Source organism: Vombatus ursinus, unplaced genomic scaffold (genome assembly GCF_900497805.2).
Source record: "Vombatus ursinus unplaced genomic scaffold, bare-nosed wombat genome assembly UNPS02014799.1, whole genome shotgun sequence".
Taxonomy (NCBI): domain Eukaryota; kingdom Metazoa; phylum Chordata; class Mammalia; order Diprotodontia; family Vombatidae; genus Vombatus; species Vombatus ursinus.
In genome coordinates this window covers 46667210-46692525 of record NW_020954577.1, presented here as the reverse complement: position 1 = coordinate 46692525, position 25316 = coordinate 46667210, and the positions used below count along the sequence as shown (strand labels likewise).

The window sequence follows — 25316 nt, the reverse complement described above, 5'->3', positions numbered from 1 at the left end:
CACTGGGCCTCGAGTGGGGTTTCCGCAGTCACTGGGCCTCGAGTGGGGTTTCCGCAGCCAGTCCCCGGACGGCCGGTCTGGACGTAAGTCACTCCTGGAGAAGAGGGGCCCTCGGGCTGGGGGCAGAGTGGGGTTGGGTCAGGTGTACCCTCCTGGCTCTTCCCCAGATCTTAGCAGGTACGAGAGACTGAGCAGGGGCCGCCTACAGTTTCTTACTGTGCCAGATCCAGTGGGTGGAAGATTTAACCTCAAGTCACAATTTGCAGAAAGGATTGGCCTTGTCTTGACTCGCCTCCCATGCCGCTTTTTCCCCACCCCACTCCCTTGCCAGTCACCTTCACCAGCCACCCTACTTTCCTGTCTTTTGAGGGTTCCCAAGCATTTCCTGAGGCCTGTTGGACAGTAGGTCCGTCTTTGGCCATGGTTCCAGGGTCCTCAGCTACTTTCATGCCCTACTCCTGCATTACAACCCCTACCTCCTACCTGGTATTCTAGCTATTACAGCTTCTGCCTGGGGTGCTGGGATTCTGCTCCCCATACCAAGACCCATCCTGGCCCCCCCCCCACTGGCTCCTGTCCATCTTCTTGCCCTGCCGCTGCCCTCAGTCCCTCCCCTTCGCCATCCCTGGGATTTCCCTGAAGAGCAAACCTCTCCCTCATCCCCGTTCCTGTAGACGTGCTTTCTCCCCCAATTAGAATGGAATTTCCTTGAGGGCAGGAGGGCCCATCTTGCTTCCCTTTGTATCTCCAGGCCCAGGACAGTTCCCCCCATGCCCACCCTAGGAGCTTCTTGGCTGATAGATTGATATCAGGATTGCCTTACTTTCTGCATTTTTATCCCCATCGCCCAGCTCTGTACCTGCTTAAAGAGTACTTGACCAGCTGGTTGATCAGTCTTTTTCGTGGCACATAGGCTCACAGTGGTTTTGAGTTCCGTGATAGGGAGCCTCCCTTCATGCCCAGGCCACTATTTTGGCCTTGTGGTTCCAGTCCTCCTGGGCCCCACTACCAGGGTTTCTATTTCATTATTCTGTCTCTGGTCACCTGATTGGGACGGGCCATTTGCCTGATTGTTTCCATTAAACGTTGAGCTCTCAGGCTGTCTACCACAGTTATTTGACATTGCACTACCCAGACAGTCTGCTTGAGAAAACTCACTTAGAGCAGCGTTGGCAATCTCCTTTCTCCATCTTTAGCTTCCAGGGAAGGCTTTGCTTGAAAAATCCCAAGGGCCAATTTTCAAGGCACTTTTTGGATCAGACTCCCCCTGGCTTGGCTTGGGGAGACACCCCCCCCCAACACTCTCTCTGTAACTCAATCTCTGCCCTGGCCTGTTCTATGGGAACGAGGTGGAGAAATCTGCCAGCCATTGTGTCTGCTGAGTGGAGGCACAGAGGAGGTGGCTGTTTGGTCATTGGAGCAGGTCTGGGGCTCTGGAGAGCTGCTTTTAAAAAGTGTCACCTGAGGAGACTCACTGGTCTTCTTTGCTGTAGCTTACTAGTCCTCTGAGGTGACGGCCAGAGGCGTCATTACCTGATCCATTTGCAGAGAGGCCCAGGCAAAGCCAGGTTACCCAGGTATGGAACGTCTTTTTTGCCTCATCTCTATTTTTCTTAGAATCCTTCTTAACCTTCCAGGCTCACAGAGATCATAGGATCCTAGACTGAGGATGGGGAGGGACCCACGTGGACATCAAGCCAACCCTCTCATTTTACAGATGAGGAAATCAAGGCAGTTCAGTGACTTGCTCAATATTGCATACATAGTGAAAGAGTCAGGATTTGAATCCTGGGCCCCCATTCCAAAGCTGGGGCTCCTTCCACTGAACCATCCAGTCTCTCAAAGCACCCGTGATTTCATTGGTATGTGCACCTCTCTCCCTGGGGAAATCTCAACTCACACATGCCTTGTGCTTTGCATTTTGCGTCCATACTTTGCTGTAAGTCCTCCCCAAGGGCCTTCCTTTGAGTCTCTGGACATTCTACAGGCTCCAGAACATCACTCAGGCTGTCTGTTTGTTACCCCTTGCTCTAGAGGACTGGTCAACCTTCTCTTCCAACCTACTGTGCCCTCAATGATCTTGTTTACACCACTTCTTATGTGGACCAATGGTGATACCTTATACCCTACTGATGCTCTCCTTGGGGCATTTTTTTTTACCCACCGGGTGCCCGGTTGGGAATGGGGTAGTCCATGATTCATGGCCAAATTGTACAACAAGAAGAATTCTTCAGTACTTTGAGGATGGGCCTAAAACACATTTCAGATGCACTTAGCATGCTGGCAAAGTAGAGAACATGCTTTTCTCATTTTTATTAAAGCTGAAACTGCACCTTAGGCCTTAGGATGGTACTATAAATCTGGGAAGCAGTATGGTCCCTGGGCGTCGTGAGGAGCTCATAGGAGAGTGGTGGGTTTTTTCTGTTGCATCCACAAGGTTATTTCCCTTTCAAGGTGAGTATGATCTACAGGGCATTGCTCAGGCATGAGCTAGTAAATGTTTAATAACCAATTATCCTAAAAAGATACAGCTAATACAATTGACAATTAATCTGTATTAGTAACATTTTCTCCATCACTTTCTTAAGTCTAGAAAATCAGCAAATCAATAAATCAAGTCAATTTCTGAGGTATAAATACTCCCATTGAAAGTACATTAATCTGGCTCAGCTGGTTCATGTTGGATCCCTGGCTAAAGCTACATGTCTGGAGGCACTAACTGCAGTATATCCTTGGGAGGTGGATGGTGCTCACTGAAGGGAGACAAATTGTTTTTTATCGTGCTCCGGCTACTCTGAGTTCTTCATGTTGTTTTGCATTCTCTTCATGTAGTGAAAAGCTGTCCTGTATCCGGTATGTATTGTTGGCTTGAGTGCTTGCATAGGAGATGAAGACCCTTTTTACCTACATCTCTAAGGCTTTGCACACGAGCTGCATATTCTGATATTACTAGGGGACATCTGGATGAGGACAAAATAAAACAAATTCTGAGATTTCCAAGGGGAAGCCTGAGGTGGGAGTGGGGGCTAAGGGGAGGAGGGGTAGGGAGGTGCCAGCTAAAGAAAATGATTTATGAGACTAGTCCTTGTAAATCTTTGGTCTATCTCCTGCTTCTTCCACCAATTTACTACGTGACAGTAGCTAAATATGGAAGTCCTGAGCCATGAGTTGTACTAGAAGGGTTGATGTCCATACCTAGCTCAGATCTTTACTAGCACTATAACCACGGTCAGGTTGTTGAACACTGCTAAGACTTAGTTTCCTCATCAATAAAATAGGAGCGATGGTAGTTACACTAATAATAATAATAATAATAACAGCTAGTGTTCACAGAGCACTGGAAGGTTTGCGATATTATCTCATTTGATTCTCACAACAACCCTGTGAGGTAGGTACTGTTATCCCCATTTTACAGATGAGGAAACTGAGGCAGATAGGGGTTAACTTGCTCAGAGTCACACAGCTAGCAAGTGTCTGTGGCTAGATTTGAATCTAGATTTTCCTGATTCCAAGTTTAATACTCTATCCATTGTACCACCTCGCTGTATTACCTCCCTCCCGACAAGACTGTTGGAGGGGAGGGAAGTGCTTTGAATCTATGAAGTGCCATAAAAATGTGAGCTATTATTTCAGAGGGAGCCTCAGCCCCCAAATGAAAACCGTTTAAGCTGGGCCTGATGGAGGAGGCTTGGGAAGACAAACCCTGGGCTGGTAAGCAACCATCCTCTTTCTTTGGTTAAATGTTTTCCTCCTTTCTCCTTGATGTTTATGAAAACAAATGATAGCCTGGCCAGAGTTAGTGAGAGGGAAGTTCTTTCTTACGCTTGAAATGGATGATGATGATGGCAAAGGGAAGGAATGCCTGGCTCCCTACAAAGGCATAGATGAGAAAGAGATCCTGGCCTTGAGGTTGTTTTGGCGACAAGCCGCCTGGATCGCCTGCCCAGATGGGAGGGAGGTGAGCCCAGCCTTGCTGGGGCCAAACAAGATGTGGGGGCACCACAGACGTCCTCGCTCTGGGGATCTCCCTCCACACACTTTCTCTGCTTAAAAGCTCCCTCTGGACTGGGGGTGCTAGTTCTCTCATGTGACTTCACTAGCCCTGACTCCTACTCCTCACTTCCCAGAAGTAACCATGGCAAGCCCTTGGGTTGTTAACGAGGCCACACACGGGATGGTGACACGTGATTTTTATCTAGCCTTTTAGAAGGTTCCTCATTTGTTCCAATTTGTCCAAACCTTAAGTGAGTTAGAAAGTAGGATAAAAAAGCATCAAATTCCTAGGGCATTGTAGACCCCCAAGCCAGCCTGGGTCTGGACAGACTTCACCAAGCAGCCTACAGGTGGCCATTCACAAGGAAACCAGCAAAGGGTGAGGAAAAGGGCAGATGGCAGCACTGTGTAAGAGAAACAGGAATAATCATATTGAAGATGACCGGCAGTGGGTGAGGGTGAAGCCAATAGAAAGCTGGCGTCAGAACCAGGAAGACCTGGGTTCCACAAGCCTTTCCTGGTTCCCCCATCTGCTCGATCCTTCCCCTTGAAGGTGTTTATATACACACACGTATGTATATGTATGCACACATATGCATACATATATGATGCAATATCTGTATACACACATACAAATATACTTACACACATATAATCTGTGTGTGTGTGTGTGTGTGAGCCAGGCTCTCACTGCATGGCTTTCCTTTTAGTCTTCCCTGATTGGCTCCCAATGAGTCATCCAAGCACCTATTCTAAGTACCTTTCTCCTCTCCCAGGCTATTCTGTCAGCAGGTGACTTTGTTTCCTTCGCAATTAAAAAAGAATTGAGATTATTCGACCCGAGCTTCCTGACCTCCCCATCTGCCCCTTCCTCTCTTCCTCCTCACTCTAGTCTCTGTGGAAGAGATGACCATTCTCCTCTCAAGGCTAACATTCTTCCTGGGTTCTCCATTTTTATCTCCTTCCTTCTTTTCCACAAGAAGGTCCCAACATTCATCCCTTCCCTTTCTTTCCTCTTTAAATCTCTCTGTTTCTACTGCAAAGTACAGGTCTGATCACATCACCCCGACCCCCTCAATAAATTGAGTGGCTCGCTGTTCCCTGGAGAGTCCAAGATAAACTCATCTGTTCAGCATTTCCGTCCTTTCACAATCTTCCCTCTTCCTATCTTTCTGATCTTCTCAAACCAGGGATTCATAGCCTTTTGGTGTGTCATGGATCCTTCATGACCCACAGACCTCTTCCCAAAATAATGTTTAAATGCACAGAACATGGAATTATAAAGGAAACCAATTAGTTTGAGATGTAGTTATCAAGCTACTTAAATAAAACCAAGTTCACGGAGTCCAGGTTAAGGATGCCTCTTTTAAGACTTTACTCCGCTCCTTGAGGGCAGGGACTATAGCCCTGTGAGGAGAAGGTGAGATCCCATTTGTGAAGACCTTTACAGCCCTTGCACACTCCATGATCCAGCCACACTATCCTCTGTCCCTCCTACAAGATGCACACTTTTGCATCTGCCAGCTGTCCTCCATGCCTAAAATGCTCGCGTCTCTCTCCTCCCTTCCTTAGCTTCTTTTAAGATTTAGCTCAGGGATCACCTTCTGCAGGAAGACTTTCCTGGGCTTTGTAACTTCGGAATGAGGCGGGCTCTTTCCTTCTCTCGTCCCAACTCTCAGTCAGTTTCTTCTGCCTCCGTGACATAGCCAGCATCTACATCTACTGTTCCACTTAGCCTAGGGCTCATCACTTCTTGGCTGGACTGTTACCATAGCTCCCAAGGTGGTCTCCCTGTCCCAGCATCTCCCCCGTCAAATCCTTCTTCCATAACTGTAAAAATAATCTTCCTAAGGCACGGGTCCAACTATGACCCTCCCCTGCTCCAAAATCTTCACTGGCTCCCTATTACTTTCAAGATAAAATACAAATTCCTCAGCCTGGTGCTTAAGAGCCTCCATAATCTGAGGCCACCATACTATTCTAGTCATATCGTGTGATTCCACTCTGAGTACTTTATATTTCAGCCCAAATGGCGCCAGCTATTCTCCTAACTTGGTATTTTAGCTACCTCCTCTGTCAATATGCAGACACCATTTGCCCTCCTTCCTCACCTCTGCCTTTCGGAATCCAGCTTAACGGCTAGCTGCTCTGGGCAGCTTTTTCTGTACTTTGCCAGTTGTTTATTCTTGCTCCTTCCTTGAAATGCCTAGTAGTGACTCATCTAGATACATGGGGTATGTATCCCTTAGCAGAATGGAACGTCCTTGAGGGCAGGGTCTATCTATGAGAGGATAAAACAAGATAATGTTTACAAAGACCTTCATAAACCTTGCAATGCCATATAATTATGATTATTGTCTTTTTAGTAAGTGTCCGGCAGGTTGAACTGAGCACGGAGCTGGGTGGAGCACAGCAGAGAAGACTAGATGGTGTGCAGAATGTTGGAATGGGTGGCTCTGGGAGTTCCTGCTCAGTTGGAATGCACATTAGATGCAAAAACAATAGACTTTGCTCCATCTGTTGAGCAATTGCCTAGACTTGTCAATGTCACCTTCCCTTTCTCCCCTTCCCTTCATTTCCAAGCAAAGATTTCATTAACTATGTCTATTCAGACGGCATTTTGCCAGTCTGATCTGTTAGTGTATCCTTTTTCAAGAATGTGCCTAGGGAAACTCTGCAAAGCAGGTCATCCAGTCTCCTCCTTGCCATTTTGAAGCCTTTCTCCTTATGTAGCTCACAGAGCTGCCAACATTCCTCCAGTTGTTGGAAACCAAGCATAGCTGCAAAGATGATCAGAGAAGTTTGTTCTTTTAAGAAAAAAGTTGATTTATTTTTCCCCAGTGGGATACAAGTCTTTGAGAATCCAGGATGTGGATCCAACTTGGAACTATATTTTCCTTCTTTTTTTCTTTTTGGAAAAAAAAGAAACAAGTTTTTCTGCATGTCCTCATTCCTCCATTAGTTTTAGATTTCAATATCCCTTTTCTGGAGGGTGAGGAGATGGAAGGATCTTGAAGAGACAAGAGATGATGCACTGGGTAGAAAGGACATGCAGCTAAATGAGTACAAGCCCAAGAGCAGAGCACATTGGAAAAAAAGATGAAGACCAACATGTTACAGAAAACATAGGGCCCGTTAGGATGGTAAAACATATTTCCTGAAGGCTTTAGGTGCTGGTGTTCTAAATGGAATTTTCTTTATAATCTGAAGGACTTGTGAAGATGAGTTATCAAACTTTTGAGAGAACTGAGGCGCAAAGAACTAAAAGAAATTTCCGAGACCTATTTGGAGCTGAAAGTGTGTACTGAACATCTACAGAGAGTGGCCACGTTATATAGAATATCAGTAGGCTATCACTAGGGACCAATTGTAAGAGTAGGAGCTGATGGAGTCAAACAACCAAATCTCCCCCACCCCCATTTAAAGTAAATATTAAGGTGCTGTACTTTGATGTTTTAAGCAAGGGAAGACACTCCTCTGTGGAATTAATCACTCAAAGGTTTTAGACTAAACGTGGGAAAACTCAATTAATTTAGATGTCCCTGAAAACCATTGACTGAATGGGAGTAATGGTACACAGGAAGGATGTTCAGGTTGGTTGTTGAAATTTGGTTTCCCCCTGTGGGTCTATAAAATGACAAACCATTTTGGAACCTAGGGATTCAAGTGTCCAGCTGCTTCGTGGTGCAAGCCTCCAGCTTCAGTTGATCTCATTGTAACTTATTCTGTCCCTTCAGGATTCCTTAGAAGGAATTGCCTTATGGGGGAGGGGGTGGAATGAGCACCTCAGCCGCTGGGTCTCTCATGCCCTGCTCCTTCCAACCCTCTTGGCTGGAGGAGGACCTGCTGAACTTCAGAGTACTGAAGGATATACACTTTTTATCAGTATGTTTGCATATCTTCAGGATAGCACTGTCTGCAAAGGGAACCAGAGATAAGATGGGAAGAAAAGGCAGATTCAAGGCTTTACAAGCAACCAAGCAAAAAGCTTGTTCTTTTAAGAAACCCTAGGAGGGACATCTTGAGGATTCTAGCAAAAGAACCGATGTGTTGTCATATGAAACGTGACATGTTGTGAAAACTATGAGTCACCCCTTTGCAATGAATGTTGCCTACGCTCTAGTCCGTTTCCCCCTGGGCTGTGTGGCTGTTGTCCTTTATTCTCAAAGAGGACCAAAATGACATCCCCACAGTGGGATTCAGGTACAGTGTGCTCTGCTGTGGCTGGTCAGACCACTATGAGCTTGGAAGGCTCTACCCCAGCCCAGGCACAAAGAGTCCACACGGACAGTTGGACCCTGGACTCTGTGCACTGGTGGGAGACTTTGGGGTGAGAGATGTTTCGTATCAATCATACGATTGTGATAAACACTTCCAGTTAAATCCAAGTCCAGTCTGGCTGACTGATTGATATCAATTGATAATCATGGAGGGAAGTGTACCCGATGGGGCTTTCAAGCTATAGCACTAGAAAACCAGGTCTGCCTCTCAGGAGCACCCCAAGAATCCTGAGGGGCAGAACGGAGTTACAACGAGGTCAATGGAAGCTTGGTCAGAGCTGTTCCAGAGTGGAACGCCTTGTCAGGGCGTGATACCTTGCTCCTTCAGATTCCATGTACATCGTATAGATCTCGGAGAAATACCTAGCTATTGAATATAGTCGCTCCACTAGAATGCATGCTCTTGAGGGCAGGGGCCAAGCTTTGGCCTCTCTTTGCCTCCCTAGCGCTTAGCACAGTGCTTGGCACATGGGTTCCTCACCTTGGAGGCTCCATGATCATTGCTCAGGGTGTTATAGTGGGGGTGCCTTTTGTTTATGTACTGGACTAGGCGGCGGCAATTTTGCTTCCAGCTCTCAGATTTTATGTTTCTATGATTTTATCTTCCCTGCCGTGCCTCATCGGGGTAGGCATGTAATAATCATTTGTTGAGAATGACTAAGTAATCCGTAGGTCGGAGCTCGCCACACAGCCCTCCCCCACTCCCCACCCCACCGCGGACTTTTAATACATGAGCTGTTGCATTTGTTTGGATCTAGTTGGAAACACGGATGGGTTTCAAGGGCAGCCTCCTGGACAGCTCCAAGAAGCCATCCATCTGCAGGATGCATTCCACTGCAAAGCTGGGCAGGGTTTCCTGCGTCCTGTGAAGCCTCAGTTCCAAGCTGTCTCTTAGAAACCCGGTAAAGGCAAGGACGAGTTTTTCCAAGAGAGATGTTGGAGCTGACGGCACAGGGACGGAGCCAGGCTTTGGGAGTGGGGGTGCAGGTGGGGGTGGGGCAGCGGGACAAGGCAGGAAGAGCCAGGGCTACAAATCTGTGCTCCCAGTCTTACTAGCTGTGTGGCCCTGGGAAAGTCATTCCGTTTCTCTGAACCTCGGTTTCCCCCTTTATAAAATGATAATGATGCTTGCACCACCTAGCCCACAGAGTTATTGTAAAGAAAGCATTCTATAAAGCGTAAAGAACTAAAGAATTAGGAGGATTTTTAAAAAATGTTTTCTTTTTCTTTAATCTTTTAATTGATGCCCTTGGTTTTGACATTGCTTTGTTTCCAAATATATCCCTCCCCCCTGCCCTACCCAAAGAGCAATCCTCCTTTGTAACAAAGAAGAAAGAGGGGAGGCGGAAAAGTGGTTCAGCAAAACTAACCAACGCTTCAATGTTGTCATTGCCTGGCAGTGAATGCTGTATTCCATACCCATAGTCCCCCACCTCTGCAAAGAGGAGAGGGAAGCACATTTTCTCACTTCCTCTTCAGGACCAACCATTCCCCTGTCCCCCACCGCTTCCTCGTTCCCTTTTATTCACCTGTGCCTGTGATTTCATCAGCATAGGTAGGGGAAAACCTCCCTGTATCAATGCAAACGCAAAAGTAGAAGTCCTGTCTTCAAAGAGCTTACAATCTATTAGGGGAAACCACATGTTCATGTACAAACACATGCAGAATTGGCACAAAATACAAGAATAGGTACAGGGACTGGACATGAGATTTCACTGATGTAAGGAACTCCCAGGTGAGGAAGCTCCCTCCGCACGTGGAGGTTGGCATGTTCTCTGAGGCTCACGGACCCAGAGAGTTGCTGGGGGCACAAAGAGGGCGCCTTGTCCAGGGCACACAGTCAGAATGGGTCAGAAGCTGGTGCTGAAGCTGTATCTTCCTGACTTCCAGCCTAGTTCTCTCTCCAGTATACCGCTCTGTCTCCTACATAGCACCGAGAGAAGTGTGAGCTAGTATTCCCCGTGAAGTCCTGTCCTAGTAGCCTGTGGAGTGGCCCTGTGGAGCTCAGTCCTCTCTCGGGACCCAAGGGGAGTTGTTTAGGGGGTAACATCAGCTTTCTAGGCCTCTGTTTCCCCACCTGTAAAATGAGACGATTGGACTATAATGCCTCAGTGGTCCCTTCTTGCTCTAACGCTCTGTTCCTATGATCTTCTTTTTCCTTCTTTTCTTTCTGTGAGATGGGGAGACCCCTGGCCACTACTTATGCTTGGACTCCTGGGGTGATCAGATACTGTCTGCACTGGGCTCGGGAGGCTTTGGAGGTTTGTTAAGCCATCCTGGGCGGGTCTTGGGTTTCTGGGGGAAAGAACCTTTTTGTGTGAAGAGGCTTAGGGCTGGGCTGGGCTGCCAGGGCCTCCTGTCTGCCTCCAAGAAGACAGGAATTCCTGGCATGCCCTGACGCCTTTGTGTGGTGGCCTCTGAATACCACTGCTGGGGACAGTGGCCCCAGCTCAGGGCCCGCGGTGCTCAGCCACGTGGACCTCGGCTGCTCTGGCTCATTTGCTGGGGAGCCGCATGGCCGTTCTCTCTGAAAAGTCCTTTTTCCCTTTACAAAAAAAGGCAATTTGAGGAGTTCTGTGGTAAAAAGTGGTTTGGAGGTAGGGAGCTGTTCTCAGAATTGGGAAGAAAGACCTGGGATCAAGTCTGGTCTCTGACACACGCTGGCTGTGTGACCCTGGGCAGATCACTTACCCCCTCACTGTCCCCAGGCTGGTCTCTGAGACTATTAGTTATATCTACTTCGGTGAATTTACGTAGATGTGGTCCAAAATACACACGTTCACCTGTGTGTGTGCACACACACATGTGCGTGCGCATGTACAGTCTTCTTGAGGGCAGGGAATATTTCATTTGAGTCTTTGTACCCCCGGCTTCTATAGCATAGTGTCTAACACATAGTAGGTGTCTAACAGATAGTAGGAAATGTTTGCTGAGTGATTGGTGGGAGCGGGGCGACTTAGTAAGGGAACCAGGCAGAGGTGAGTCTAGGGACCTCAGCATTGGGGCCACCTCTTTTCCGTGCTGGGGGCCCCTGCACGAACCAGGTTTCCTTTTTCGTGTTTCCCAGGTCACAGAGTCATAGACTGAGATACGGAAGGGACCTCGAGACCTTGAGTCCAGGGGTTCCTAACCATGCAGTGCCATGGACCCCCTTGGCAGTCTGGTAAAGCCTCAGACTCCTCAGGATAATTTTTTAAATATATATATATATATATATATATAATATATATATAAAACAATTCACAGGACACAAAGGAAATCAGTCACATTAAATTGCAATTATCAAGATATTTATAAAACCCCTGGTCTAGTCCAATCCCCTTATTTTATAGAGGAAGAAACCAGCTCAGGGACATTCAGTGATTTACCTGAACAGAGAGTGTCAGAGGCGGATTTGAACACAGGTCCTGGTACTAAGAATCTGTTCTTGTCATCATCAGAAACAGGTACTGATTTCCATTTCTGGATGATGAGCACTATTCCAGACTGGAATGACTGCTTCTGAAGCTAGTGAGCTCCCCATCACTGGAGGTATTCAAGCTGAGGCCTGGGGACCACTTGTTGGGTTCAGTGGTTGCCACAGCCCCTTCCATCTCTCAAACCCAGTGATGGTCTGTAGTGCTCAGCAAGAAGGAGATGATCTTTCTGCTGACCTCTGACCTTGCCAGGCCAAGTCCAGTTCGAGGCCCCGCATTTTAGGAAGGACATGGGCGGATGGGGAGATTTCAGAGCAGGATGGGCCAAAGGACCTGGGATGAGTGGCCTGGAGAAGGCTGCATGAGAAGACGGCCTCCTCAAGTGTTTGAAAGGTTATGTGGAAGGGGCAGTAGGCTTGGGCCCCTTGACCTAAGGTGGCAGAATGAGGAGCAGTGGGTAGAAATTGAAGGGAGAAGACAGGCTTTTGCTTGACGCTAGGACAAGCTTCTTCATCATTAGAGTCACCTAAATGGAATGGGCTGCCTGTGGGTTAGTGAGTTCCCCATCACTGAAGGTCTTCAGTCTGAGGCTAGATGATCACAGGTCAGGAATATGGCAGAGAGAGTGCTCAATGGCTTCAGAGGCCCCTGCCAACTCCACATGCTGTGATTTGGGTCTTAGAGGCTTTCCCTAAAATTGAGAGAGAGAGAGAGAGAGAGAGAGAGAGAGAGAGAGGAAGAAGAAGAAGAAGAGGGGGAGGAGAGAAGAAAGGAGAGAAGGGAGGGAGGGAAGGAGGGAGAAAGAGAGAGAAGAACAAGAAGAAGAAGGAGGAGGAGGAGGAGGAGGATGAGGGGGAGGAGGAGAGAGGGAGAGAGGGAGAGAGAGAGAGAGAGAGAGAGAGAGAGAGAGGAAGAAGAAGAAGAATGGGGGAGGAGGGGGAGGAGAGAGAGGGAAGGAGAGGGAGGAGAGAGTGTGTGAATGCGCCATCAGAGACTTCTGAAACCTGCACTGGGCTTTCTTGCTCTCTCCTGTTCCCTGACTCTCCCCTCTCCTTATTCAGCTCAACGATGCCGGCAGCAGGGACTGGACGGGCTGGTTCTGTCTCAGCCCGGGATACATTGATGGGCTTTGCAGGGCTGGGCGGGGCTGTAAAATGCCAAACTAGATTTCTCTTTGATAGAGAAGGCTTGTTTCTGTTTAATGGTGTGCGTGTGCCACAAGGCGGTTCGGCGGCCCACGGTTGCCATGGAGACCTTTCCAGCGTTGCTGCTAGCTGCGAGATGCACAAGTGAGCCGTCCCGCGCGTTCTGCCCCTCCCCCCATCATACTCAGAATTGCCTCCTGTGATTCTGGAGACTTCGTGAGGCCCTGGAAAGAGCACTGGCTCTGAAGTCAGAGGGCCTGAGTTAGAATCCCCTCCTAGTTATGGTTATTAATGCACCTTAGACAAGTTGGCCTCGGTTTCCTCATCTGTAAAGTGATGGGGGGGGGTCAGACTGGATGGCTTTTGAGGTCCCTTCTGACTTTCAATCTGAAGATCCTAGGATGAAGTCACTTCATCTCTGTGGGCCTCGGTTTCCTCATCTGTAAAATGAGGGGGGTTAGGCTGGCTGCCTCCTAAGGGTGTGGCGTCTTTTAAAGCCCCATTGCCACTTCACCTCCTCTGGGAAGCCTTCCCTGATCTCCGATCAATAATGACTCCTCCCCCCAACCCGACCTCAAATACTACGCCCTACAACCTTCTGCTGCATTTTCCCCATATTATTTTGTATTAAAGAGCTTTGCTATGTGTCACATCCTCCACTGGACCCTAAGCTCTATGACGACAGGTAAACTGTCTTTTAGAAACTTTTATAGGAGAAAATAGTCATACAGTTGTGTGTAATACAATACGAGGCATAACAACGCGCTCCAGGGAATGTTTAGGAGAGATTGTTTTCCACTGTGGCTGGGTGGGGCGGGGCACAGGAATCGAGGAAGGCCACGTGGAGGAGGTGGCAACTTGGCAGATGAACCTGGTGATGTTGCCCCTGTTTTATGTTGGAGAAACTGAGGCTCAGACCCACGTGACCCAAGAGGCCCCTTCTCTGCCTCTCTGCCAGTCATGGGTGTGGAGGACGTTAAGGCTCAGAAGCCTGGGAGCCTGGATGGGGCTGGGCGGGGGCTGGGCAGAGAAAGGAAGGCCAGGCAGGACACTGGATGCATTTTTCAGGGAAATGCTGACAAATGCCTTTCGGCTTCACTTGCAATCTCCTCTGACTCGCGGTTTGATTAGCCAAGAAAGGGGAATGTGCCTGGGCTTCTCCAGAAGCCACAAATGAGGCTTGGTGGGCCCCTGTTAGGGCTCTGCGGGCGGATTGTTCTGGGAAGGGATGAGAAGATTCAGGCCTTCCTGGATACAGCCACAGGATGTGGATGCTGGTGAGGCTGCGGTCCAAAAGGCTGGGAGACAGAATGGAGACGCGGGAGGGGGCGCTGATGGGGAGGGTGACCGAGGAGGAAGGCTCTGGAGGTCGGGGAAGTGACACCTGGTTTCTAGCCTTGTTTCCCCGAGACAAACCGTGAGAAGTTTGCCTGCCTTGGCTGCCCAACCTGACTGTCGGCCCAGCTCATCAGGCCATTTTATGGGTTAAAGTTGTTTTCTGAAATTTGTGTGACCTGTACTAGTCATGTCTTTCCTAATTGGAGTCAGGAAGACCCAAGTTCAAATCCTATCTCAGACACGTACTGACTATATGACTGAGCAAGCCATTTAATGGCTTTCAGCCTCAGTTTCCTCATCTGTAAAATGGGGATGATCATGCCCCTACCTCCCAGGGCCGTTTTGAGGCTCAGACGAGAAGACATATGCCAAACACATTTCAAACCTTGAATCGCTATATGAATTCTAGCTAGCACCAGCATTACCATCATCATCACCACCCCAAGGTCGCAAAGAAAGTATGCAACAGGCCTAGAATTTGAACCCAGAACCTTGGATTCTTAAAAAAAGATATAGATATGTAAAATTACATGTTATTTCTTTAAATATTTCTCAATTACATTTAAATTTTTTACTATTCATTTTTAAAATCCTGAGTTCCAGATTCTCTTCCTCCCGCCAGCCCCTCCCCAACCCCCCAAGAAGACAAGTGAAATCTCAATTATCCCTGTGAAGTCACGACAAAGTTATTTCCGTATTAGCCGTGTTGCAAAAGAAAACACACAAAACCCCCAAGAACAATAAAGCAAAACAAGTTTGCTTCAAACCACGCTGTGAGTCCATCCGCAGAAGCTCAGACTGTAACCCCAGCTTTGGGCCCACTCTATCATGCCAGTCTCCCATGGCTGAGATTGAACTACCTCAGAGATCCAAATGGCGGTGTGGGTCAATAGTACTCTGTGATTGGTCCCTGGAGGGAGTTGGGACTAGCTGTTAGACTATAAGCTGTTTGAGGGCAGGGCCTATTTCATTTCTGTCTTTTTGTCCAAGCACCAAGCATAGTTCCTGACACAATGGGTGCCTAATAAATGCTGATTGTTAAAAATCCCTACTCTACCATATGGGACCTTAGGGAGCTCATTGCCCCTCTGGGCCTCAGCTTCCTCATCTGTAAAAGGAGGGGTTGGACTGGATGACCCCCAGCCCAAGATCTTGGAGTCCTTGATCCCTGTTGTCCTTGAGCTCAGGGCCAGCCAGGCCTCCTTGGCCTGTGCTCCAAGACTCAAGTCGCTCTTCTGAAGACTTCTCTCTCTGCCTCTGCCTTCCTAGGCTTCCTGGCTCTGGAGAAGGCTGCGTGGGAAGAGACTCCCCGTCACCGGCTTTTGCTTCTTCCTGGCCCTGTCCGTGGCTGCCCTCACCAGCTTCTCCCCAGGCCTCCCAGCCCGTGACCCTGGGGGTCCTGTCGAGTCTCCTCACCGGGCTGGCCGACCCCTCAGGGCGATGGAGACTATTCCTTTGGGAAGGCCAGAGGCTCTGAGCTCCAGTCAAGGTCTAAAGCTGGCCCCTGTGGGACCCTGGGAAGGATGGGCCTCCCTGAAGAACTCCAGCTTGGTCTGCAAGGGCGATCGAGGCTCCAGAGGTAGAGTAGGCCACGGTCGTCCCCATCCTGGCAAGTCCAGCAGATACCTGGGCCGGGCCAAGAGGGACACTGGTGGTGACGGTGGCACCACCATTCTGAGAGACTCTGGTGCCCAGAGTCACCTGGACATGGCCAGGAACATTCTTCTGGGGAGGAAGGATGCCAGGGGCCAGAAAGCCAAGGGCCCTTTGGCTTTGAGACGTGTCTGGCGTGATGACCACCTCCCAGAGCTGCCAATCAAGGAAGTCCCTCCTGGTGCCCATCTGGAAGGACCCGCCGTCACTTCCCGCCTTGAGGACTCCAGACCCGGTCAGGGTAGGCCCACCCTGCATGACCCAGACGTTCAGGCAGCTGGGGCTGGGAAGGAGGCCTGGGGTCTGGGGGCCCAGGGCCGGACAGCTAGCTCGTGGCCAGGCTCTGTGGAAGAGCTTCAGGGCTCTATGTGGTGCGATGCTGGGACGGCTGAGGGCCATGCAGAGGCAGGTGAAATCCCACCGTGGTTCACGGCAGATGATGTGTGGAAAATGAGGCTGCTGGCCCGTGGACAGGTGACCGGCAGAGCGAGGGTCCCCGGGCACGGGCAGGTCCTCCGAGTCGGCTTCTCTGTGGAGGAGGTCCAGAATGCCCGATCCCCTGACCTGGGTCAGCTGTGCTCCGAGGGGCTCTGTGGGCTGATCAAACGGCCCAGGGACCTCTATGAGGTCCTTGCCTTCCACCTGGACCGGGTGCTGGGCCTATACCGCAGTTTGCCCGTGGTGGCCCGACATTTTCACAGCCCCCTGCTGCCCTACCGCTTCACTAGGGGAGAGCCCCGTCCCGTGGTCTGGTGGGCCCCGGACATCTGGCACCTGAACGACAGTAACCATGATCAGAATTCCTTTGCCCTGGGATGGCTGCAGTACCAGGCCCTGCTCCGGCTCCGGTGCGGCATGGCCGGCTCCGGGGCTATGCTGGGGGAGGCCCCCTGCCTGGGCGTCCGCCATACTGAGTGGGCCCAGCTAGCCCTCTTCGATTTCCTCCTACAGGTAGGTGGAATGTTTGCGGGGGAGGAGAGACAGAAGGATGATCGGTCATTGACTGGTTTGCTTATTGCTGGCAGGTATTCACGGACCTCTGCTTCTCCAGGAGCGGCTGCTAAGGAAGGGGTCTGCCTGGGGGGAACAGTGACCAGTCTGCCTTTTCCTAAGACCCATTCGGGGCACGGGGTGGGAGAAGGAAGCTGGGAATGGATGTGGGAAGGAAGCAGAGATCGAGATGGGAAAAGAAAGGCCAAAAAAAAGCTCGCTGCCCTCTGGGAGCTCACAGTCTAATGGGGAGATAACATCCATTAGCAGCTTTTCCCAGGAGCAGGATCTCCAGAGCAAGGGAGAATGGGGAGGGGAGAGGAGGACCAAGATGGATGGACGCCCATGGAGGCCTACCAGTCAACGGCCGCCAGGGTCTTCCTTTTCAGTCTCTCAGCCCCGGGGCCCAGTCATAGGTGGAAATACACACTGCATCTCTCTGTTCTGAACAAAACCCCAGTGTCCCCTTCCTCTAGCCACGGTGGCAGACTTCCTACACCCCTGAGGCTGTCTGCTTACAGAATGAGCAGCTCTCCAAACAGGGCTCTGCAGGCAGCCTGTGCCAGGGACTCAGACCTGGGCTCCTGCCACCTCTTTCCTGCTTCTCTCCCTACCCATCAAGCAAAATGCTCTTGCATTGGACAGCTCCATCCTTCCTCGAAAACCCAGGGGCAAGGCTGGCACAAGATTGGTTTCCCTGGAGAGGAAATCAAAAACAGGGCTTTGGCAAGAGGTAGGATAAACTGTATGCATCCTGCAGAAGCATCTCGGAGCATACCCAAAGGGTTTCTGTATAAAAAGCCTTTTGTCTGTTGAGGGAGGTGCTCAGTTCTCTTTGGATAGCATTGCTTGCTCACCTCATGGATGTGTTCTGGGCACTACCCCCTCTTCTTAAGTCCCCACTGTCACCCCAGCTGTAGCTTCCCCCCTCCTTCTGCAGCTGAGTGTAAGACATCTCTGCTGTGTGTTGGCTTTGTAGTGGAGGAGCACAAGGGTCCTGAAGGCACAGGAGGACCCAACACGAGCCGCCATATTGACCCTGTATCAGTCAAGCCCTCATAAATCAACTGTGTGACATGGCGGCCCCAGCCCCAGCACTGTCCTGCACGGCATCCCTAGCATCCTCAAGGAGGAAGCCAATAGTCCCAATGTCCTTTCCCCTGGCTTGCTGGCATGCCTCCTAGACAGCCCATTCTCTCTCCTCCCCATTTAGACCAGAAGCAGCTGGACATATGAATATATCCTCAGTTACTTCTATAACTCTTTGAAGTTTGAAAACACATTATAACTGAGCCTCACAACAACCCTAGGGGGTATTTCCTTATATCTGCGGTACCTTATCTAACAATGGTTGAGTAATTCACTCAATAAGCATTTATTAAGCACCACTTCTGTGCCAAAGATACAGAGCTTAAAAGAAAACAGTCCATGCTTTCATGGAGCTTGGATAGGGTATCCCAAAAGTCTGATGGCAGTTTTCAGCTTGGAGAGTTGGGAACATGCCATATTTCCTGGCAAGGAGTCAATGTATACATAGGTAAGTTAATACGAAGGAATTTTTAGGGGGGAGGGAGTATTAACAACCAGGGGAATCAGAGAGGATCTTGTCCAGGAGGGTGGTGCCTGAGCCATGACTTGACAGAAGGCAGCGATTCCGAGAAGGATGGATGGCGAGGAAGAATGTATTCTGACCATGTGGGGACTGACTCCCAGGCTGTGGAAGTGGGAGGTAGGATGGTGTGAATGCAGAATGGCTGACAGGGAGAGTTTTCAGGAAGGGGAATGGTTTGAAATAAGACTGAAAGGGTAGGTGGGAGCCAGATTGTGGAGGGGTAAGGAAGGCCCTAGATGAGCGGGAGAACATCTGTGAGATGGTGGCCAGGATGGTGAGAGAACTCTGGGAGGAGTCAGACGGCTGAGGTTCAAATCCTCTCAGTACCTGTGTGACCTTGGACAAGTCACAACCCCTCTGGGCTTCAGTCTCCTCATCTCCTAAATGAAAGGCCCAGACTAGGTGGCCTGTGGGGTCCCTTCCAACTCTGCAGCTGAGAAGTGGGGACCTTGAGCCTGGTGAAAGAAAATTTGGCGGGGGCTGGGCGTGGGCGGGGCAGCTGTCTCAAAATCGCGTGAAGGGCTGTCCTGTGAAAGACATTAGCCTGCTCTCCTCGGCTCCAGGTTGCCCAAATGAAAAGCAATGGGTGGGCTTTGCCAGGAGGCAGATTTAGGCATAATATCAGGGGAAACTTGTTAGCAATTAGCTCTCCCAACGTGGGACGGACTGCCTCGGGAGGTCTGTGATGGGAGACTGCTCATCATTGAGTTTTTTCTTCTCAAAGGTGCTGGTTAGCCTAGACCAGGGGGTTTAATCCTTTTTGTGTTATGCCAAGGGTGTCATGGGCCCCTCAGGCAATCCGAGGAGGCCTGCAGACGTCTTCTCAGAATCCTAGTTTTAAATTAATGAAATAAGTTACATATAATTACAAAGGAAATCAATAATAAGGAAATAGTTTAAAAAAATTTTTTTAAGTTCACCTACACCAGTTTAAGAATCCCTGGACTAGGGGCAGCTGGATGGTGCAGTGGGTAGAGCACTGGGAGTCAGGAGGACCTGAGTTTGAATCTTGACCCTGGGCAAGTCACTTAACTCTGCCCCCTCCCCAAAAAAAAGATTCCCTGGACTGGACTGAACTCTAAGAAATCATAGGATGCTAGATTAGGGCTGGAAGCGACCCTAGAGGCCACGGAATTTAACCTCCTCATTTTACAGATGAGTAAGCCAAGGCCCGGGGGAGTTAATTTCCCCAGGGTCACACGGCTAGTAAGTGTCTGAGTCAGGAAGGCTCGAGTCTTCCTGACTCCAAGTCGAGCCACTCTGCCCAAGGCTGCCCATCCAGGTCTGAGACACTGTGATTCAGCAGCAGGTCAGAAAGCTCACAGCATCTTTAGGGAACAGTAAGCATCATCATTATTTATCACATCTGACGGTAATGGTCTAACCCTCACCCGTGAGAAGACAGCAGGACGGCAGATCCAGTTTAGTACATGAGGACCTGACCTCATCAGGTGACTTTCCAGGATATAACTCGGTCTGGGGCCAGGGCTAATGCTTGAGGGTTTGCTCACTGTCTTAGGGGTAACCCCTCCCGTATTAGCATGCCTCAGAGACCCCCCTTCTCTCTCATTCCCATTTAGATTATAAGTAGCTTGAGACATTCCTATAGCAATGGGAAGTTTGCAAATTCACCTACATATATTATTTCATTTGGACCTCACAACAACCCTGACAAGTAGGCATGATATTATTGACCCATTTTAGGGGATAAGTAGACTGAGGCCTAGAGGTGTTAAGTGGTTCACATGTAGCTAGTGTCAGAGACAGGGTTTGAACTCAAGTGATTCTGGATTTGAGTCCAACGTTCTATTCATTATTCCATAATTATGCTGTTTTAGAGATTCTGGTCTGGCAACTTGGTCAGCCAATTCCATGGAACTCTTAATGTGGCTTAGTGGACAGGTCATCAGGCTAGGGCCTGGAAAGCCTGGAGCTCCACAGCTGGTTGTGTGACCTTTGGCATATCAGTGAGCCTCAGTTTCCTCATCTGTCCAATGATACATACTTTGCTTCCCCCTTGAGATTTTTGGGAGGGTCAAATGAGATAGTGTTTGTGTAGTGCTCTGAAGACTGTCAAGTGCTCCATGTATGTAGGAATAGGTCCTGGACCTGGGATTCCATTGGTGTAAGGAAGGGAAAATCCCTTTGCCCGTGCAGGTCAACGTCTTCTCTGCCACTTCTCGTCTTAAGGAGTTGCCTGAGGGCACTGAGAGTTCAGATAACTTGTCTGGAGTATACACCAATAAGTGTCAGCGCTGGGACTGGAACTCAGGTCTTCCTGTGACATTTCCTGCTGCCTCTCATGTAACTTTGTCAGGCTGACCCTGGCGATATAAGAAAAAAGGGAGGGCACTTGCAGCGGCCTCTCTTGGTCATTAGAGGGCATTATGGGAAGCAGCCTAGCCTGGGGGAAAGCATTAAAATTGGAGATTGAGTCAATTTCATGCTTGGCTGCCCATGGACAGAGTTTTCGGTCTCAGCCATGTAGAAAGGAGAGCCACCTCTGGAGACTTACGATGCCTCCGTTCAGAGATAGAAAAATGGAATCTTTCTGCTGTCTTGCCTGTTTGGCTCATGTTCCGCGGCTGGAAATCAGTCTTTTCTAAACAGGATTCATCTTCTCTATTCCCCTCATTCAGATTAAGGATGCTTAGTCTTCTGCCTAGAAAATCATAGCCTGGTGTTTGGGAGATTATGACCATGTTCCCCACTGAGACAGGTGATTTATTATTGGAGCCCGTCGAGAAAAAGAGACGCTTTACAAGGCAGCCGCGGCCATGTTTACCCACCCAGGGATACAGGAACTGGAAAAACCTAACCAGCACATAAAATGAAAGGTGCTCGATTAAAACGCATGTTCTCATTATGGCCTGGGGCGGAAGATTGCCATTAATCTCTATCAGCAGCAGGAGAAGCGGGTGGACCCAGAGTCTGGGAACACTTTGAGGAAATAACCACAGCCAAAAAAAAAAAAGAGTATGAAATTTCAAAAAGAGACCTTTGAGCCTAGTTCCATAGTGCTCCAGGGCTCCAAGGGGCTGACCAATCCAAAGAAGGAGAACGTGGGTAGAGAGCAAATGCGCCTTGGTCAGGGGATGGGCTCATCTCTCCTTCGGCCGCGGCTGCGGAGGAAGAATCCCCAAGCACGCCAGCGCTGGAAGGATTTAGCTCTTGCCAGTGAGTGGGAGCTTTCCTGTCTCCTTCCACCGTGCATCCTGGGAAAAGCAGTTTGTATGCATAAAAATGTGATCGTATAAATGCTTAATTGTCCTAAAGGGAAAAAAGTCTCAGCTCTGTTTAATCTCCCTCCCCAGGGACCTGCATATGAATACCAGCTCTGCCACCCATGTGACCTTGGGCAAATCAGCCTCTCTGTGCCTCAGTTTCCTTATATCTAAAAATGAGGGGGTTAGGCTAAGTGACCCTTCTCGCTCTAAATTTCTGATCCTATGAATTTAAACAGCTGACATGTTGTTTTGCACGCCCTTTGTTGTTGTTGGGTAATATCAGTTGTGACCCCATTTGGGGTTTTCTTGGCAAAGATACTGGAGGGGTTCGCCATTTCCTTCGCCAGCTCATTTTACAGATGAGGAAACTGAGGCAGACAGGGTGAAGTGACTTGTCCAGGGTCACACAAGCTAGGAAGTGTCTGAAGCTGGATTTGAACTCAGGAAGATGAGTCTTCCTGACTTCAAGCCAGGTGCTCTAGCCACTGCATGATCTTACGTGTCTCTTAGTAGCTCTGTGGAGTAGGTATTATTATAATTTCTGTTATAATCTGTTTCCCAATCTGTTTGGCAGATTGGGAAAACTGAGGCTAAAAGTGGTTAAGTGACTTGCCCAAGGTCACATGGCCAGTAAAGGACAGAATGAACCCAGATCCTTTGACTTCACATCCAGTGTTTAGCACAGTATCTGGTACATAGTAGGAGCTTAACAATGAATGTTGATCTTTTCTCTACACAGCGCTGCCTTCTCTCTCTTTTTCAAGCAATTTCCTTGGGCCTGGCTAGGCAAATTTTCCCTTCATTAGTTCCTAGAGCAGAGATCCAGAAGGGTGAATCAGTCCACACTGCTCTAGGTCAAGGTGGCTTTTTCCTCCTTAGTCTAACCTGCTCCCAATGCCAATAGCGGACTCAGAGTTCTTCTAGGGAGACAAATAGAAATCTAGAGTCAGACGGCACTGCTGATGATTTCCTCCTTTGACTGGGAAAGAAAGGGGAGAGATGAAGAGTGTTTGACTCCCTCCCAATACTCCCTGCTGCCCCAAGACTCTTTCTTCCTCTCTCCCTCCCTCTCTCTCTCTCTCTCTCTCTCTCTCTCTCTCTCTCTCTCTCTCTCTCCACAGCCAAAAATAACTTTGCAAGAATGGAAGATCATAGGGTGCTCCCTGCTAGGGGTGAGTCAGGAAGGGAAGAGATGGGGTGGGAGGAAAACTTGATGCTTTGGTCATCTGCCTGCTCAGCAGGATCTCTGAGTCTCTGAGTCTGAGATAGGGGGAAAGTTTGCATTCAGCAAAACTGAGCACAGCTCCAGCAGGAAAAAACTCCAGGAGAGTAAAGAGTCCCACTACTGAATGGAACCCTGGGCGAGGTCTCTCCCAATTCCTTCAAGTTAATGATTTTCTCCCCTCACCCCTTCCAGTTTGCCTCAGTTTCCTCATCTGTCAAATGAGCTGGAGAACGAAATGACAAATCACTCCAGTATCTTTGCTGAGAAAACCCCAGATGGGGTCACGAAGATTCAGACACGGCTGAACAACGGCAACAAAATTTTTCTTTTACTGATCTGAGTGTATATTGCTTCCTTACCTCTCCCAGGAGAATGTAAGTCCCTCTAAGGACAGAAACTATTTCTGTTTCATCTCGTCTTTGCGTCCCCACCACCAAGCATGAGGGGATGGCGTATATTAAGTGCTTAGCCGATGCTTGTGGAATTGAACCGAATTGGGATCATAGATTTAGAATCTGGGGATCAGTCAGTCAACAAACATTTATAAAGTGCCTACTATGTGCCAGGCACTATTCGAAGCTCTGGAGAGAAAGAGAAAGGCAAAAACAAAATGAACAAACAAACCACCTCAGTCCCTACTCTCTAGGAGCTCACAGTCTAAGGGGGGGAAACATCGTGCAAACAACTATGCCCCAACAAGGTATTTATGGGATAAACTGGAGATAATTGCTTCTGGCAGAGACGGGGATTTAGCTGGGATTTGAAGGAAGCTGGGGGTGGAGATAAGGGGGTAGAGCAGTCCAGGCATGGGGGAAGCCAGGGAAAGGCCATAGAGGCCATTTCATCCAACATTTTACAGATAGGAAACTGAGGCTCAAAAAAAGTGCAGTGACTTGCCAGAGGTCATACAAATAATAAAGATGACTTGGTATATGAGTCAAAGTCTTCTGAGCACTAGCGGGGACCAGGGTTGAAATCCTGCCTCGGACATGGGGACCTTGGTCAAATCACTTCATCCCTCTCTAGCCTCAGTTTCCTCATTTGTAAAATGAGGATAATAATAGCACCTGCCTCCCAGTGTTGCAAGGATTAAATGAGAAAATATTTGCAAAGCATTTTGTAGACCTTAAAGTACTGTACAGATGCTATCTGTAGGATATTCTGCAGAGTCCTGTGGTTCTTTGCCAGGCTGCAGTGCCTTGCATAATCAAGACCTCACAGGAGTTAGAGTGGACTTATGTCCTCAGAGGATCCTCTAGTCTGCTTGCCATACACACCATATGTTTATGTATTCATTTATTTCTCTGTTTTACAGAGGAGAAAATTGAGATCTAGAAGCATGAAGTGACTTGTTCATGGTGAATGAATGAAAAAAATTTTTATTAAGCTCTTAGTGTATGCCAAGCGTTGAGAATGCAATAGGAAAAGAGAGATAGTCCTGTTCTTAATAAACTCATGATCTTATTTTGGAAGATAGCACATAAAATCATGGACATAATCATGGACACGGACATAGACAGTATCAGTGGCAGGGCAGTTGGCAGTGTTGAGAGTCTGGAGGGCAGATGGTAAGGCCTAGTGGTCCTCTATCTTATTGGAGGGATTGCGGTTGGTGACTGCCACCTCAGTGCTGTGTGTAGCCATGTTGCTCTTCCTGCCTGCCAGACCCAGATGGAGTCTGAATAATCCAAGGTTGGAGGAAGGTGGAAAGGGAAAGGAGGAAGAGTATTCTGTGCTGGTGACTCTTCTCTCTTAGTTGGCCCAGATCTTTGCATAGCTCCCATAAGTCATAGGATTTAGAACTCAAAAGGTCCAACTTCCTATATTATACAGTTGAGGAAACTGAGGCTTGGATGGGTAACATGGCTGACCCAGGCCACTTCCCACTTGCACAGAGTCCACTCTGACCCAGGAATTCATCATTCAAGAAAATGGAAACTCAAGCAAACCTAGAAGGGGTGTATATTAAGCTGGAAAATAAATCATTAGGAAAATAGTTGGACTGGGTTCTTTTTGGCAGTTGCAATGCTCTGCTGGGAAGAGTGGAGGAGGGCAGGGCAAAGAAAAAACCAGACACCAGAGCAGAAGAAGCCATTGAGTGACTGCTTTTTGTGCATGCTCAGACTTCCAAAGTAAACCTGGCTTTCAAAAAGTGAGGTGTCACATACCACTTGTGGGACAAAAATCCCTTTTTTCCCCTCTATAAATAAGTGGCCTGTGGCCCATATGTGCAAATAATAGTGAAGAGCAGAGAAATATCAGCAAATGTTGGTGGGAAAGGAAGAGGGAGGGAGAGAGAAGAAGAGAGAGGAGGGAGAGAAAGAGGGAGAGAGATGGAAAATGAAGCAAGAAAGTCACAGAACCAGAGATAGCAAGAATAAAAGAAAGAAAAAGAAAGAAAGAGAGGGAGGAGAGACAGAGAGGAGGAAAGGAGAGG

The 25316-nt window shown here is 48.8% G+C and overlaps 1 protein-coding gene across 1 annotated transcript in view; it reads left to right on the top strand.

Moving 5' to 3' along the window:
• The window catches only part of LOC114050662 (protein FAM198A-like), a 60954-nt gene that overhangs the window by 28125 nt on the left and 7513 nt on the right, over positions 1 to 25316 (top strand). Inside the window, exon 2 of the mRNA XM_027872518.1 lies at positions 15442 to 16776. Within this exon, the coding sequence (XP_027728319.1) occupies positions 15442 to 16776 (1335 nt within the window). The remainder of the gene's footprint in view (positions 1 to 15441; positions 16777 to 25316) is intronic.